The 17567-nt window shown below is 22.0% G+C and overlaps 1 protein-coding gene across 1 annotated transcript; it reads left to right on the top strand.

Annotated features, from left to right (window-relative positions):
- Positions 1 to 9164: 9164 nt before the first annotated feature.
- On the top strand, positions 9165 to 14291 carry Bma-frpr-14 (Uncharacterized protein; the record flags this gene model as incomplete). The annotated part of the gene is made up of 7 exons (XM_043078729.1): positions 9165 to 9233; positions 9708 to 9924; positions 10388 to 10544; positions 12571 to 12707; positions 13017 to 13154; positions 13541 to 13644; positions 14112 to 14291. 7 exons carry the CDS (start codon positions 9165 to 9167, stop codon positions 14289 to 14291), a joined length of 1002 nt encoding a protein of 333 aa, XP_042934663.1.
- Positions 14292 to 17567: the final 3276 nt, after the last annotated feature.

The following is a 17567-nucleotide window of genomic DNA, read 5'->3' as shown; positions in this document are numbered from 1 at the left end:
TATTTTAATGATTTATTCGTTTTTCTTTTTTTTTTTAAAGAAAGAAAAAACAAAACGAAAAAGACTGAATAAAAGAGGAATAATAAAAAAATTGGATAAAAGGCAAACAATAAGAAATTTTACAAAACTGAATTTAATATCTTCAAAAATTTCTTTTTGTTCGACAAAACACGAAAAAAAAAATTAAATAATTTTATTTGATTTAAAATCATAAAATTCCATTCGATTTTTATTGCATGAAATTTCCCCTCTTTAACATTCATTTAATTCTTTCATCATTTTAATATCAAACATGAATTTTAATAATGGTGCAGGTTTTTCCTTTTTTTTTTGTTGCACACATTAGTTTTACCTTCAAATGCTATGATTCATATTTTTGCAATATTTTGATGGCTTTAATTTTATCAAAATGATTCATATGTAATTTTTAAAGAAAAAAGAGCGAATTTGATAAGTACTGTTAAAACATAATTAAAAATACGGCTAACAATTATTACTGTAATTTGGATAATCTTACACAAATTTCTTTAGTGCATTAAATATCAGTTTTCACTTTCTTTTTTTTTCAAAAAAAAGCAGTATGTATTTGTTAATTCATTGATAATAAGATTTATTGTAATTGTACATTGATTTAACCAAAAATATTTAATTCTAATCTAGCTATTAACAGAATATTGTTGGTGAAATTAACATATTCATCAGCTAATGTAAATTCTTAAATGCTATTAAAGAATTAGAATTTTTAAAATTTTTTCAAAAAATCCGGCCGAAATTTGAAAATATTAGCTTTTGAATTATTATCGTAGCTAGAATTCTGCTCTCATAGCTGTACAGAGTTACATAGTTTACATGCATAACAAGCTTTTGAAGAGAATTGCTATAATTTGAATTTGTAATCAGCTTCTGAAAAAAAAAAAGGCAACCATAGAAGGAACTGAATATCAAATTAAGCTATATATTCTGCTTTATTTGCCAGAAACTATAAATAAACAGAAGACGGTGGTTCGGATATTTATTTTATAAACCGAATTCAGTTAAACTTAAACTAATGTGAAACCAAATTTCACTCTTCCATTTCCAATAGAATTAAATTTGAAAAGTTGCATATACAGTAGGATGGAAAGGAGGCAAAAAACTCATCTTAGGAGCATCCTTTTAAAACATTCCAAATTATCATTGTCAAATGAAATTTGCCGAACTAATGATAATTAGTTTCTGCGCTCTTTAGAAAAGTCGAATTTTTTTAAAATGGTATATTACATTTAAATTTTAACTCAAAAATATTCCAAACCTTTTGTAAAATATTTCTTATAATTTGACAAAACTCGAAATTATGCATGTAAGCTCAAAATTTTTCTCGCTTACTTTTATCCGTCTTTTTTTTTTTTTTTTTTTTTTTTTTTTTTTGTGGGGGGAGGGGAGGGAAGGGGAAATATTTAAAAATGAGATATATGAAAAACTTAAAAAGAATTCTTAGGATCATCTATTAAAATAAAAAAAAAAATTTAATTAAAACAGTTGGAAATAATTCAAAATGACTGTTGTTGTATTTTAGTTACTGTTCTATTCAAGGATTAATTAGTAAATGAAATTTAGTAAAGGAATGCAATGAAATATTTGAATATATTTATACAATTGACAAAATGATAAGAGGAAATTTAACACCAACGTTTCTATGTTACATGATAGTTATTGTAGTAGCATATGTGGTATAATGCAACATACCAGAGGTGCTATTTGACAAAAATATTCATATTTCTTCAATAAACCAAACTTAGTATTTTTAGATGACATTTATTTTTTTATATATTTTTAGATAGTATTTATTTTTTTTAGATGATGATAGTAAGTGATGTATACCATAATGATAGTAAGTGATAGTATACCATAATGATTATAAGTGATAGTATACCATAATGTTTGTAAGTGATAGTATACCATAATGATAGTAGTGATAGTATACCATAGTGATAGTATACCATAATGATAGTAGTGATAGTATACCATAATGATAGTAGTGATAGTATACCATAGTGATAGTAGTGATAGTATACCATAATGATAGTAGTGATAGTATACCATAATGATAGTAGTGATAGTATATACCATGATGATAGTAAGTGATAATATACAACATGGCTTAATTATATAAGTTACATTTAGTATGTGACAGTATGTAATATCATGACAAATAAGTATTGATGCCATCTATAGCAGTAAATCATGGCATATCAACGTCGATACCGCACATAGCATTAGTAGTGTTATCAATAGTGATTCTTTATGTCACAGTAATATTATGATATCTGTTGACACTGTACCTAACAGTAATACTATGATATCTGTTGATACTGTATGTAACAGTAAAACCATGGCATTCATGACACTATTAGTAGTAATACGGTATAACAATAATATAATGCCAAATTCTGCATAGGACCGAAACTTTACACTAATTTTACAGTTCATTTTTGATAGATGAACATTGTATTTGTTTCATTATAAAGCAGCACTTGCTATATTATTTCAAGCAAATACTAATCTAGAATAATTTAGCAATTTAAAAAAATATTATGATCACAAATATCAATGGTTATTTTATCAAAATCACCGTAACTGATTTTCATGCTTTTGTACTATTATTAAAAAAAAAAACCTGCAAATATTTCATAAAGAAAATTATGTGTGGTTTTAAATCATATATTTTCACATACAGCATAAAAATATCATAACGGTTTCAATTTAAATCATCAAGACCGTTTCAACTATTCTTTTAAGTAACTAAAATTTTAACTAAAATGATCTAATTTGTTAGCTTTCGTAAAATTTACAATAATATACTATTGTTAGTAGACAAATTGCATTTTCCAATAAATGAACATTTTACCATTTTTTCATTAACAAAACATTTCTAGCGAAAAAGAAATTACAATTTCACATCGTTTTTTTTCTTGGCTTCATTTTTTCCTCCTAAAATTTTTTCCATTAACGCAACTTTCTTCTGAAAAGAAAAAAAAACAGCAATAAATGGATATAATTGGAAGGCTAATCATTGTGATGAGCAATTAATAAGGTTAATAAACAAAAAAATTATGAAAAAAAATGTTATGTTAAAACTTTAGAATGAAACACATAATGCTTCCTTTTTAAAAAAAACGAAAAAAATTCACAGCAAGAAATGGAAAACACTGGGAACTAATTAGAGAAGCATTTCCTTGCAAAGGTTAAATTCAAAAAATTTCTTTCAAAGTATTTTTTTTTTAAATAAATTATCTTATATTTGCTATAATGCAAAGATAACAAAAATAAAATGTCTTTTGTCAAGCGATAATACTTAATGTGGAAAATTTATAGAATAAATTATGCAATTTTATTACTACTTTATTATAAATGAAATGAAAGTGTTATAATTGTCAGTGATACAAAAATCGAAAATCATTTTACAACAAATACGAATTAGCATTTGAATATAATTGCGAAATGCTACGTCACTTAGTGGGACGAAAGAAAGAAAAGTATATACGTTAATTAATCATATTTGTTATTGCAAAATATATATGTTTATTTGCATGAGCTTAATTAACAACCACTTTTAATCTTTCATTTTACATCTAAATTTTACTGTGAATTATTGGAAGTTTAATTTGTAAGTAAGAAACAAACGTCCCCTCATCATTTTGTTCAAGAATAATTAGCAAATCGAAAATTTTGTCAAAATATCTGAAATATTTCAGGCCAAAAATTCTTCGCAATCTTTTTTATTTGCAAAAAAAGCAGAAGAAAAAGAAACTTATCACATTTGAAAACTTAGTAGAATATGCTGTTTAAGCAGTAAACATGACAAATGTTTGCGCTCTTTGGTCGTATCAACGAAATTACTTGAAAATCACGGAATAAACGATAGAAAGAAATGTTATCAGAGATTTGATGAAGAAGGTAAAAGAAATTCGTACAAATATGAATTTCTGAATAGCAGTAAACCAATTTCTGAAACATGCATATAAATATGGAATTTAATGAAAGTTAAATTGAGCAAAAAGTAATTAAGTGTTCAATGCTATACCAATCAATTATAAAGAATTTGATTTGATTGAGTAGAATTGAAAAGTGTAAATGTTTAATAGCTTACTAATTAATAAGGTTTATTAGCAAAATTAATTTATCCAATGCACATTTTAATAAGTTAAAAATTTAGTTTATTTCTTGAATAGTGTAATAAATAATAAAAAACACACAAACATGCTGCACCGATGATTTGTGGTTAGTAATGTTTATTTGAAATTTAAACGGAAGATAAGGGATTTTTTAAAATCCCAAGTATCTTCCAAGCAATTCAAGTACCAATTGAACGTTTGCCATTGAGTGCTTAGAACTTTTTTCCGTTTTTTTTCTCTTTTGAATTTTATCAAAGTTTTTTATTTTCGATGCACAATCTTGATTTTAATTTTGGTTGTTCATTATTTTTAGGTTATAATTAACAAAAAATACTTAAGTGTTAGTATATATACTGGAAGAAAATAACATTTAAATTGATTTTTGCTTCACAAATGCGTCAAGAAAAGATTTCAATAAATTTCGACATTCAATAAATCCTTTGCAATAGTTAAGAATTTATCAAACATTTGAGATAAATTGCCGTAATTATCTAATCAATGCTGTATTCCCACTAATGTCACTGAAACAATTAAATGTAACTTAGATGCAAATAATTCTTCAAACAATTAACTTCTTAATGACCATTACTTTTCTTATTTTTCTTCACAGCTGTAAAATTCTTGCACAGTTCATATGAATACGAAATTGAAAAAATAATTGTAATATCATTGCTGTTCAAATCATATTTCAAGTATTAAATCATTCCTAAAAAATGAAAATTTTAATTAGTTTTCGACCTATTTGTTTGTTTAAAACATATAAATCAAAGACATTCGATTAATTTTTCTTTTACTTTTTATTTTTTTTTTTTTGTTTTTTGATATTAATGATTTGATAGAATTACAAGTAAAATTTTAAACTTCTTCTCTTAATTCATCCATTTAAATTAAATGGAATTATTTCCATCTTAAATATTTACATTTTAAGAATTCATTGATATATTGTTCAATATTTTTGCACACAATTATTTAAAATATTTTTAAATACATTTAATGTTGTATTTGCTGTCTTCAACATATTTTTTTTTTTTTTTTTGGTTTTGACAAAAATCTCATCTTTGTATTATTTAAATTTTTAGTGATTTGATAATAAAAGCAAGAAAAGAAAAAAACTCATTTATTTAAAAAAATGAAAAAATTTCGTGTTGAAATAATAATATTCTAAAATAATAAAAAAAATTTATTAAACCTCATTTAATTACATTGATGAATAAATCTTTTTTTTCAACGAAAAAAATAATAAGGATTTTTTTAAGAAAAATATTATTATAACAATAAAACGTTTAATTTTTCTTAACGACCGATGACAGATGTTTGTGAGCAATGGTTAGAAAAATGATAGATAATGTTTTGAAGCAAATTATTGCTTATATTTTCGCATATGTTGGAGAGAAGAAAAAAAAGGATTTGTTACTATGTTTGTCGTTGTATCTCTTGGGAAAATATACAATTGTGATAAACATGCAAATTTATGAAAGTGAGAAGTCAATCAAAAGAAAATTTAAAGAATTCCGAGGAAGAAATTATTTTCAATCCATCATTTTTCTATTTCTCTTTTTCCTTTCAATCAATAAAAAAAAGCGGCGTAAAAATAAAAATGAGTTAAGAATCATTATTTATTTATTTTGCGTATTTTATTAATAATACATAATGCATTGATAAAAACAAAAATGATTGGCAAAGAAAAAATTTTTTAGTTGAACATTAATTGAACAGTTTTAAAATTAATACCAATTAATAATATTTATGTTTTAACATTATATGCTATTTTCATTTAATACAGTAATCAAACAAAAATATTTGTTTAAAAAAAAAGACGAAAAAGGGATGGGCTTGTTGAAAAAGTTGTATTAATGCGCATACATGAAAAGAAAGGAGTGCAAATGGAAAAGTGAATTCAAAAGGATGGGTGGATCCTCATTTTCGACCATCGTCTAAAATATCACTACTAAACCAATTTAACTTTTCAGTTAAGTAAACCGAACGATATTGCAAAAATATATGCTTCTCTTTTATTTTAATTTGAAATTTCAGTTTCAATATTGTAAAACTGTATACTTTTTACAGCAATATTTATTCTATGCAACTTTAAACATTTGCATTTTTATTTAGAAGATTCCTGCATAATGTGTTATAATTTTTTCAAAAAATTTAATTAATGAAATAATTTTCTTGAAAAATTCCCATAATTTACCCAAAATTTCTCAACATGAAGATTTATTGTCTTATAGAAAAAAAGAGGAAAGGACGAAGAAATTTTTATCAATTTTTGTTAATTTAGTTGGAAATAAATTTTTCACTAAGCAATAAAATTTTTATAATAAAAATTTTTTAAAAATATAAGTTTTGTAATAATTTAAAAAAAATAAATAAAAATTTTTATGGTATGACACATTTGTTTTAAAGCTTTACAAAAAGTGATGATTTGGATTTGAAAAATGTTTTATTTAAGCCAACAATTCCATTAGTTTTTCTATTTTTAATTTTAATTATTCAGAAAACCATTATGATAAATAATAACTAGTAATTATAGTTTTCTTTTTTTTTAGTATGAATTTGCTGTGTCAAATTTTGAATTCTAAAATTTTTTAATTTTCAATTTTTTTTTTATATCGCAAATGTTTTATTTTAATTTTTATTTAGCAATTTAATAAAATTGATTGTGATAACTTAGTTTGAATTATATTTCATCCAATTAATATCATTCATTAATTTAACCATTTCTCATTCTTTTATTGCAATGTGGAAAAAATAGAAAATTTTATCAAAGATTTATTTTTTACAATGAAAAAAAATTTTTTCAATTAATACCTTATCAATGAGAACTAAATTAATTATTATCTTTAAATGCTTCATCGAAATGAATGAAGAATTTCTATTTTTTATGCGACAAAAGTCATTATAAGACAGTTATAAATGATTTTTTATAAATTATTTTCTATTTATTACATTTTTTGAATTAAATTTGTCAAATTATAAAATGAATAGTCGTTTTGTTGTCAGAAAAAATATTTTGTTCAAATAATTTTTAAGTGTTTTTTTCTTCATTTTCAGTAAGAGCTAAAAAAAATCCACTTAATTATTCAACAACAAAAAAGGAATATTCTAATATCAATTTTAAATTATTAAGTTTGCTGGAAAGTTTCATTCAATAGGTATTTCGCTGCATAACTAATAATTTAATTCTATTGTTGTTTTCAATTTTAAATTGCATCGAAGTAAATTTTTATTATTCAAAAAAATTTTTTTTCAGTATTTGATTTGTGCTGCTTGAAATTTAGAATTGACAATTTCATAAAGTTTCAACTCTTGTTTAAATTTAATTTTTTTCTTCCGTTTGGTTTAATAGTAAAGTTTTTTCTGTGTAAATTGGTTAATTTATGATAAAAGTACATCTAGATAGTTGTGAGAATATCATGAACTTATCAGATTATTAGAAAGTTCTGATGAAGTAATTATCATAAAGCAAATAGGATTGAAGTGAACTACAAAAATGATTCATTCTTCTATATTAATTGATTAAATCAGTAGAAATTGATTAAAGTTATCATTTTAGTAAAGATTTATTTGAGAGAAATTGCAAAAGGGATAGAGAGAGGGAGAGAAAGAGAGAAGAGAATGATCAGCAATAACAATGATAATAATATGGGATATCGTGTAAGATTGTTTACAACATTTTAAGATATTTGCAAAAACAACTTACAAATTTCCAAAATTTACAAGCAAAAGTAATTCACAAGTAAATTTCATTATTAACATTGAATGTTCAGAGATGAATAAAAATTATTTTCATTATGTTTCAAATAATTAATTACTGAATATGTTTTACATTAAACAGTTATTTCAATTATTAAGAATTACTTTAGTTCTTCCAAAATACTTCTGTTGTACAAAAATATCGTCATCATTTCAGCATATTTCTACATAACTATATTATTATTATTATTATTGCTAATAAATCGTAGTTAGTGTTATAGTAATAATTATTATTATTGTAATCTAATTTATTATTACTACTTCAATTATATTAAAGGAATAATGTTTGTAATCATTGCATTAATATTGTTATCCTTATTATATATTAATATTATTTCATATAAATTCATTATTGCCATTTCAATTATCATAATAATAATAATTATTCCATCATTGTTATTGTTATTTCATTATTATTATCGTTATTATTATCATTATTACATTCACTATTGTTATTAGTTGTTACTTAGTAGTAATTACTCGTTAATATTATAAATTATAATTATTTGTTATTTGAAAATTTAGTAATTGCTATGATAATTCAATAAGTATGGACAAGCAAGCGTTGTTTCTTAATGCATACATTTGATAACTTATTTTTATTCATTTCTTAAAAAATTCAACAATTCCAAAATATACGACCGTTATTTTTTCCATAGTAGCATAAGCGAATTGATTATTAAGCTAATCATTAAATAACTACTGAAATATTTAACTATTTGACATTAAATAACTATCGAAACCTATTGAAATAGGTTAATTAAGTGATTATTGATAACTGATATCTAGCTATATATTAGAAACATTCACTGAAACTTTAACATTTCTGTATATATAAGAATATAATAATTATAAAAATGGTTAATATTAATTTCAAAAAAATCGTTCACTAAATATGTCAACTTAAAATTTAAGCAAGCGTATATTAAAGCATATAAGCTATTGGTCAACTTTTTCATTTTGCTTTCATGATAAGACTAATTATTGTGTAACATAATTGTTTATCATATTAATCATTGTAATATTAAGCTAATTTTTTTTTTCTTTGAATATGTTGTCCAATGTATGCTCAATTAATTTATTTGATTAGAATTTAGCAATCTATTAATTAAATTTGAAATCTCAACCAAATTCAATTAAAAATATAAAATTTTATTTTTTTTTGTTTTTGTTTCTGCCTTTAATTTTTTTATTTTAAATTGTTAATTTTTATATGCGATCTATCAGTGACAGGTGTAAATATATTAGGAAGTTATGGAAAGCAATGATGAGCAACTACCATTCTGTAGTATTTGCTTGAGTTCATCTGATTCACGGTATATCGTAAGTTTAATATTATATTGATTTAATTGATTAATTAATGCTATTCGATTCGTTTCTTTTTAGATATTACTAAAAAATTTATTTTTTCTCTTAGTATTTAGAAGTTTATTTCTTAATTTATTATTTTAATTTCGATTAGCTTCTTACATTTTTACTTAAATTAAATTCCACTATATTTTTTTTTTTTGCTAGTTTAAAAAAAATTTTTTCTGTTGTAAAAATTTCTATTAATTTAGCAAAAATAAATTCAACTTAATTTTTTAAATATCATTTAGTGCTAATTATTCTCTATTATTAATATATTTCCTATACAGAGTGTAGGACAAAAAAGAAAAAAAGATGAATAAATAAATTTTTCCTTTCCTTGTTTTAACTTTAGATCGTTTGTTTGCTTTTTTGTCTTAAAAAAAAAACAAACAAACAAACAAAAAGAAAACAAATTTGAAGCTAATGAAAAAGATTTTAATTTTGCAGAAATACAATATGGTGGTATCAGGTATAATATTACCAATAATTGGTTTAATTGGAATTGTTGGAAATGTTCTAGTTATGGTTGTTTATGGAAGTATCGAGCAACGAAGGTATTCAACAAATATTTATTTAGCTGCTTTAGCATTGAGTGATTTTTGTATGATATGCACAGCAATCATTCTATATGGTTTAGAAGCATGGAGACATCATGGACCAACAGGTAAACGATTTCAGGTATATCAATATATGCATGTATTAATAAATAATTGATAATTTGAATAAAATTAAATTTTATACTCATATATAAACTTTAATATAAATAGATTAATATAAAATTAAAAGTAAATTAATATAAAATTGATTTTTAAATATTAAATATCGTAAAAATCAATACAATCAGTAATTAATAATATTTAAAAATTATTTTTTAAACAAAAATTTTAATTATTACATTTGATCAATTTATTAATTGATTAAACGTAAATGAAAAGAAAATGTTTTATTTTTAACTGTTTTTTTTTTTAATTATAAATTTTTCCTTATTTATTGTCATTTTGTGCTTTTTCAGATTATTCTATTGCATAGAAAATTTTGAATAAACCATTAAAACTTTGCATTTAAAAATTTTTAATTAAAATTTAAAAATGAATAATTATTATAATAAGAGCAATTACTATTTACAGCTTTGGCAACTGTTTACGGTAAAAGCGCAGAATTTGTTTTCCCGATCAGTACTATCCTACAAACTACTTCCGTTTATTTTTGTGTTGCTGCAGCGGCTGATTTTTTTGTTCGAATTGTTTTATCAGCACAAATTAAAGATAAAATTTGTACGCCAAGGTGAATATATTAGCGTATATATCGAAGTTTAAGGAATTACTGTCAAAGTTTTTTTAATAATCATTGCTCAGTTAGTTTAAAATTGCACCTAAATCATTAGATAAGTATTCTTTTATTTTTGGATTAAATATTTTCTTTTTTTTTTTTTTTTTTCATTTGTTTTAAATCTTTTATTGCCATAATAATATTTTACGATCTAAATGAATGAGTTGAAAATTTTAAATAAAATATTAAAAGCTAGAACTTACCTTAAATTTTTTTTATTTTATCTTTCAAAACCTTAACCTTCAAGTATTTTAGTTTGCTTTTTGATAAATTATAGTTTAAAAAAGAATTCGTTAATTTTATTTTTTTCTTTTTGTTTTATTTGAAGACCAAAATTTTTTTGATAAAAACCAGTAACTACTCAATTATTGCATTGCATTATTTAAAATAAAATTCAGACGATGTAAAAATTAAAATTAATATCCATTAATTTTTTTTAAAAAAAAATTGGGTAAAAAAACAAAGTGCTGACAAAAAAATTTATCAATTCTTCAAAGCAAAAACTCAAATTTTAATCAATTTAAACAGTTGTAAAAATAAAAATTTATCTAATTTATCATATATTTGAAGGGCAAGATTTAGAAAACATGAAAAAATTAGAATTGATAGATAAACTCCACTAGTTTCTTTTTTTTAAAGATATTAAAAAAAATTCATATATACAAAAAGTACATGTTTAACACCTGATGAATTAGAGTGCAAAGATATGTTAATAAGAAGCTCATGTATGTTGATTAATTAATTAAAATTTAATAAAAACCACATTTAGCTCACCTATTTAAATTGATTTAAACCAATGATTTATAAACAAAAAACCTTTTTTTGTCTCAAAATTTTGCTTAAAGCTATTACTTATGTTGATTTTTAGAGGAAGAACCAATTTTGATATCAAATGCTATTATTCATGTACCCTAAAAGCATCGAAATAGCGTTAAATTTAATTTTCACAAAAATTATATTATTCAAATTGTATTTATTACATTCTTTTCTAATCCCTTTTTTCTCTCACTCTCTTTTATTCTCTTTTCTTTCCAACTCTTTTTTTCCTCTTTAATTTTGCAATTTATGTAAAAGTAAAATTCTCTCAGATATTAGTTTTTCATCACAATGCAAAAACGAAAAATTGCGAAAGTTTTGCCAAAAATATCTTAAACAAATCTTAGTAATTTTTACAAATATTTTATTTTTCATTTCACTTTTTTTGCTTTTTTTCACAGAAAAAATTAAATCTGCACAAATTTTTTCATTTATTTCAAAATCTTTTAAATTCCTTAATTCTAATTTGATTTCATAATGATTTTTTCAATTCAATTCTTTTCAAATTATTTTTAATGGAAAATAACTGACAAAAAGTTATTAATTTCCCCTAACTACCAAGCAAATTTTTAAAGTGTCATATTCGTATCAATGAAATAAGCAAATGCATTTGCTTATATTTGTTTATTTCTTAAAATTCAATTATTTATCAATCAATTAAATTGGCTTTTAAAAAAATTGACAAAATTGATGGAAAAGCAAAATGCGGTTGAACATTTCGTTCTAATTTAATAAAAAACAAAAAAAGAAAAAAAACAGAAGCATTATCACTTATAAGGAAAATTAAAAAAAATAAAAAAAACGACCAAATTTTTAATAAGTAGTAAAAAGAAAAGTTGAAAATTCTAAAATGGAAAGAAATACTAATAAAAAAAATTTTTCATTTGATAACATTGATAATATTTTAATAGAAAAAAAAATTGAATAACAATAATAAGAAATCAAATAAAAAATTTGATAGAATCTTAATAAAAGATTTGATAAAATTTTGATTAAGAAAACAGTGGTACTAACACACCAATGTTATTAACATTTCAGTGCAAACATCATTAATTTTTCTTTTGCATTAAGATATAAATTAATAAAAAAGATTAAGTAATCATTCTATGCATGTTTATGTTATTGTTAATTATGGTAAGAATGATAAATTGATAGAATTTTACAGATTTGCACGCTTATCAGTGTTATCAATTGCAATCATATCATTACTGTATAATGTGCCACATTTTTTTGAATTAAGAACAATTGATTGCATTGATGAAATAAGAAACAATACTTTATCAGTGCAAGTTTGTCCTACTGGTATGATGACAATACATATTTAATTACAATAATTACTAGTTACAGTATTTAAAAATTTATTGATACAGGTAGATAATTTTTAAAAAATATTATATTTCTTATTTATTTAAAGCATATCAAAAATTTCATCATTTTAAGTGTAAATAAAATTTGTTGTATTGAAATTTTTTTTTTTTTTTCATAAATAATTGCAAGTTTTTCAACGAAAAAGGCTAAAAAAATGCACAATTGTAGCTCTTTTTGAAAGTTTTTTAAATTTTACAAAATTTAAATTTGGCTTTTTTAAAATTTGTGAAATTTAATTTGAAGAGCTTCGAAATAATGCATCATATTATCAATTATACTATACCTATATGTACACAATATTTATGGCTGTTGGACCACTTCTACTTATTGTTATTCTTAATGTATTAGTTGTTCGAGCTGTACTCAAAAATGGTACTTCAGGTAGAAAAATTTTTAAATTTCAGAAATTTTACTCATTCTATTATCTTTCATCGTTTTTTTTTTTTTTTTTTTTTTTTTTAAATAAACGAAAGAAAAACATAAAACATTTTTAACTTAGATAATATATCATTAATAATAGTTTGTAGAAAATAAGCATTTATCATTATTAGACAATAACGTTGCAATAATTTAAAAAAGCAAAAATAAACTAGAAATTATCACTTTGATATATAACTTTACTATAATAAGCATTGCTTTTCTATTTATAAATTAAAATTTTTTTGCAGCAATTAATTAATTTAATTATATCATTTTATATTTGCAGATATTATTTTCCATGTTTTAATAAATGAATAAAAAATATATTATTAATTAATTAATTCCAGATGATTCCGATACGATTAGTCTTATATTGGTCGTTTTTATGTTCATCTTTTGCAATTCAGCTGCTCTTTTGGTTAATTTTATTGAAATGGTCTTTGCTGAAAAGGTATTCAAATTTATTCAATGTTATAGTTTTTTCCTTCTATTTTTTTTTAGAAAAAAGAAGGACAATCAGAATTTAATCAATAATTTAATAATTTTATCAGTTTGATATATTAAGTGTTTGTGTATTGTCAATAATTTCAGTATTTAAGTCCACTATTTATTAAAATCTAGTCAAAAGATTTTATTCTCAAGCATTATATAATTTTTTTAGCAAGTAAAATAATGAAAAAAAAAAGCGGTAAAAAAGAATTGAAGAAAAAAATTTTTTTTTAACAATTTAATTTTTAATAAAAGCGGAATTAGCATTTTTTGTCCTCACTTTTTTTTGGAAAAGTGGTGTGACTGCTTATTTTTTCAAATTAATTTTTCTTAAAATAAAATTAGTTAATTTTTTATTCTCAAGTTTATTTTTTTCTTTTTTTCAACGCCCTAAAAAAAATTAGTGAAAAGGAAAAAAAGCTATTTTAGGCTTATCATTTATTGGTATATTTGGTTGACATGTCTAATTTACTGGTAGTTATCAATTGTACCGGCAATTTCTTTTGCTATTTATTCTTTGGTGCAAGCTTCAGACGTACACTTCGAAAAATTCTTATTGGACGATCAAACCAATTTTATTTAGACTCATTTACTGGCTATCATCAATAATTAAATTTCAAAGTGCTATCATCAATTTTAGGCTTAGTAAGTTATCGAAGAAAACCGAAAGAAGGAAAGAATAAGGGAAGATTGTGGGGAAGACGATGAAAAATGAATGAAGAATAGGAAGAAATTATATTTATTATTTATCTTTTGAATTCAATTCATTTCAAATTATTTCATTTTATTTCATATTCTGTTCCTCATTTTGCATCGTCATTCATGTAGAAGATAGCGAAAAAGAATGATGATATAGGAAGAAATAATGTTTTTTAGTTTTCTTTTAAATTCAATTCTTTTCATTTCATTTTCTATTCTCTTCCTCATTTCATATCATTCATTCATTCATTCTATCCATTTCTCTTTTTTTCTCTTTTCCATCATCTTCCATTCTTTTTATTTTATTTTATTTTTTAGCTTTGTTTTCCTTTTTCTTCTTTAGTTTAATTACACAGTCAATTCTCATACTAAATTTCTATGCTCTTTTCAAAAATTTTTTCTTTCACCTCTTTCTTTATTTTTCTTTTTTCTGTTTAAAACTCAAATTTCTTTGCAAGTTATTCCATTTGCCATTTTATGAGATAAATTCATTGTAAATGGAAAAAAGAGTTAATTTTAAGAAATTATAAAATTAAATTTCACAATTCTAAAACTATAGCAAACAAGATTACAGTTTAATTCACTTATATGATATGCTAGCATAAGTTATTATGAGCCTAGTTCTGCTGAAATAATTCAAAAAAAAAGAAAGGAAATCAATTGATTGAAATGAGTTTGTATAAAATTTATTTATTGGATAATAAATTAACCGATTAAATAGAAATTTAATGTTTTTTGCTTGAAATTCTTCGGGAAAATCTATTTGTTCTATTGTAATATAATTGATAAATGACAATTTTGTTGCAATATGGTATGACATATGAATTTCTGCAGTAAATACTTAATTGGATCAATTAGGCATTAAATTAATACTTCATTTCTTATATAAACAAAAACGTCATCACAAAATGTTTGCTAATGTAATTTGTTAACTTTAGTTTCGTATAGTTTAAAAATGAATTACTTTAATTGTAAAAATTAAATACTATTCACCTGCTATAGTTTGTTTAATCATTTAGGATTATAAATTAGTTTTTATTTTGCATTGATACTTTTGAATCATAAGATTTTGTAAAATTTACAAATTTAAATAAATCTTAATTTTTTTCCCTTTTTGAGAGAGAGAGAGAGACGATTATTTAGATATTAGTTCTGAAGAAAAAAAATTGCATTTTTTAATCAATTTTTAGTTGAAAAAAATTGATTATTTTCTTTCAATTTTTTCCTAAAATAAAGAAAGAAGAAAAAGCATTAAAAAAGCATTATTAATGTATGAATAATAATGTATGAACATTTAAATTTTTCAATTGATTTTCTCCTTCTTACTTTCTTATTCACATAAAATTTCATTGAATTATCTTTATTTTCTTCCCTTTTTTCTTTTCATTTTTAATTTTCTAAATTTGTTGCTTAAACATTTTATATTCAAAAATCTTTTTCACTCGTTAAAAAAAATTTAAAAAATTATTCAGCAATTTTTTTGCAAAATTGCTGAATAAGCAATAAAGGCAATTTCTTCATTTACTTTTGCTAAATATATTGTTGAAATTTTAAAGAAAAATTTATTTTCTTCAATTTCCTCTTTTATTTAATTAATCGTTTCTATTTAATTTCGTGGCAGCAAAATATCTGCATAAAATTTTTACAGTTTGAATTATTCTAAATTATTTTTGGAAGGGTTTGAAAAGGTTTTAATTTTGTAAATTAGTAATTAATGAAACATTCCTTTAAAAATTTATTAATTAAATAGGAACAAAACTGTTAATTAACTGTTTTTTCATTTAATGCTTCAGTTTTTTTCTCAGTCAGTTATGTTTTGAAATTTTTTAATAAATATTTAGAAATGAAATTATATCATTTAATCGCATTATTTAAAGTGCCTAATCATCGAATACATGTAATAAAGTGTATTCCGGTTTTAGGCTTAATATACCGGAAATAAATTTTTAGATCTACTTTGACATTAATATTTTAATAAGCCTAACAACTCAGCTTTCAAATTTCATTAATTATAATTTCTCTTAGTTTTGTATTAGTTTCACATTATTCTATCGCATAAAACATATATTTTGTATTTGAAATGGATATATCATTTTTTTTTTTTTAATTTTTTAAGTGTTTTGTTCAATTTCAGTCAAATTTTTATTATTGTTTGAAGTGTTACTGTTTATTGTAATTTTTTAATTTTAATTTTGATTTATTTTCCTTTATTTTTCTTTTCTTTTCTATTTTTTTCTTTTTTTTTTTTCGAGCTGTGCCTAAAAAATAATTTTGCTTCACATATACATAATATTGCATATAAAAACAAATATTATCTCATATAAAAGATAAAAAATAATTGATTTTTGATGTTATTTCACTTTTATCAGTTAATGGTTAACTTTATATTAACGTGTTAATTAAATATCTATTAATTTAAAAAAAATTACTCAAATTTAAATACAAATAAAGGAATTTCGCTGAGAACATTTTTAATTCTAAAGTTTAATTTTAAAATTACTTTTTTTAATTTTAACATTGGAAAATGTTATTCAATAAGCTCAAATATAAAAGGTTAAAATTTGCTTACATCCATCAATGAAATTATGATAGAATAACAAGAGTTCTGTCATTTTTATTTTTCTTTTCTTTTTCACAAAATTTAATTTATTAATCATTTATGAACATTTAGCATATTTTGAAAATTTTTGCTTTGTCAGTCTTTTTTTTTTTTTTTTTTCATAATTGTCATTTTAGATGAGAAATTGCTTTTTGAACTATTCTAGCTGATAAATAATTGGTAATTAGAAGTTTGTTTTTAATGCAATATATTTCCTCACTTATTATGTTTTGTTAAAATTTTTATAAGACACATTATGAAGAGAATAATGATAAACATATGACATTGATCATAAAACTAATTATGATATTAATCATAATAAGAACTAATCAAGTATAAACGAAAGTTTAGTGCCTTTCTCATAATTAATGTATCTGTGACTGACATAATTTAAATAATATTATTGATTAAATAATTTCATATTAATACGTTCAGTGTTTGATTACATTTCAATTAAACAATAAGGAATTATTGAACAGATTAAAATCAGTAAAAAATGGTAAGCATTCATTTATCTATATATTTTTGCTAAAAATTTTGATCAGTAATATTGAAGTGAAAAAAATTAAAAACTAAAACTTTATTTT

The sequence above is a fragment of the Brugia malayi genome, assembly GCF_000002995.4.
Source record: "Brugia malayi strain FR3 genome assembly, contig: Bm_v4_Chr2_contig_001, whole genome shotgun sequence".
Lineage (NCBI taxonomy): Eukaryota > Metazoa > Nematoda > Chromadorea > Rhabditida > Onchocercidae > Brugia > Brugia malayi.
Note: the sequence above shows the minus strand (reverse complement) of the source record. Positions and strands in the feature narration are given on the sequence as shown.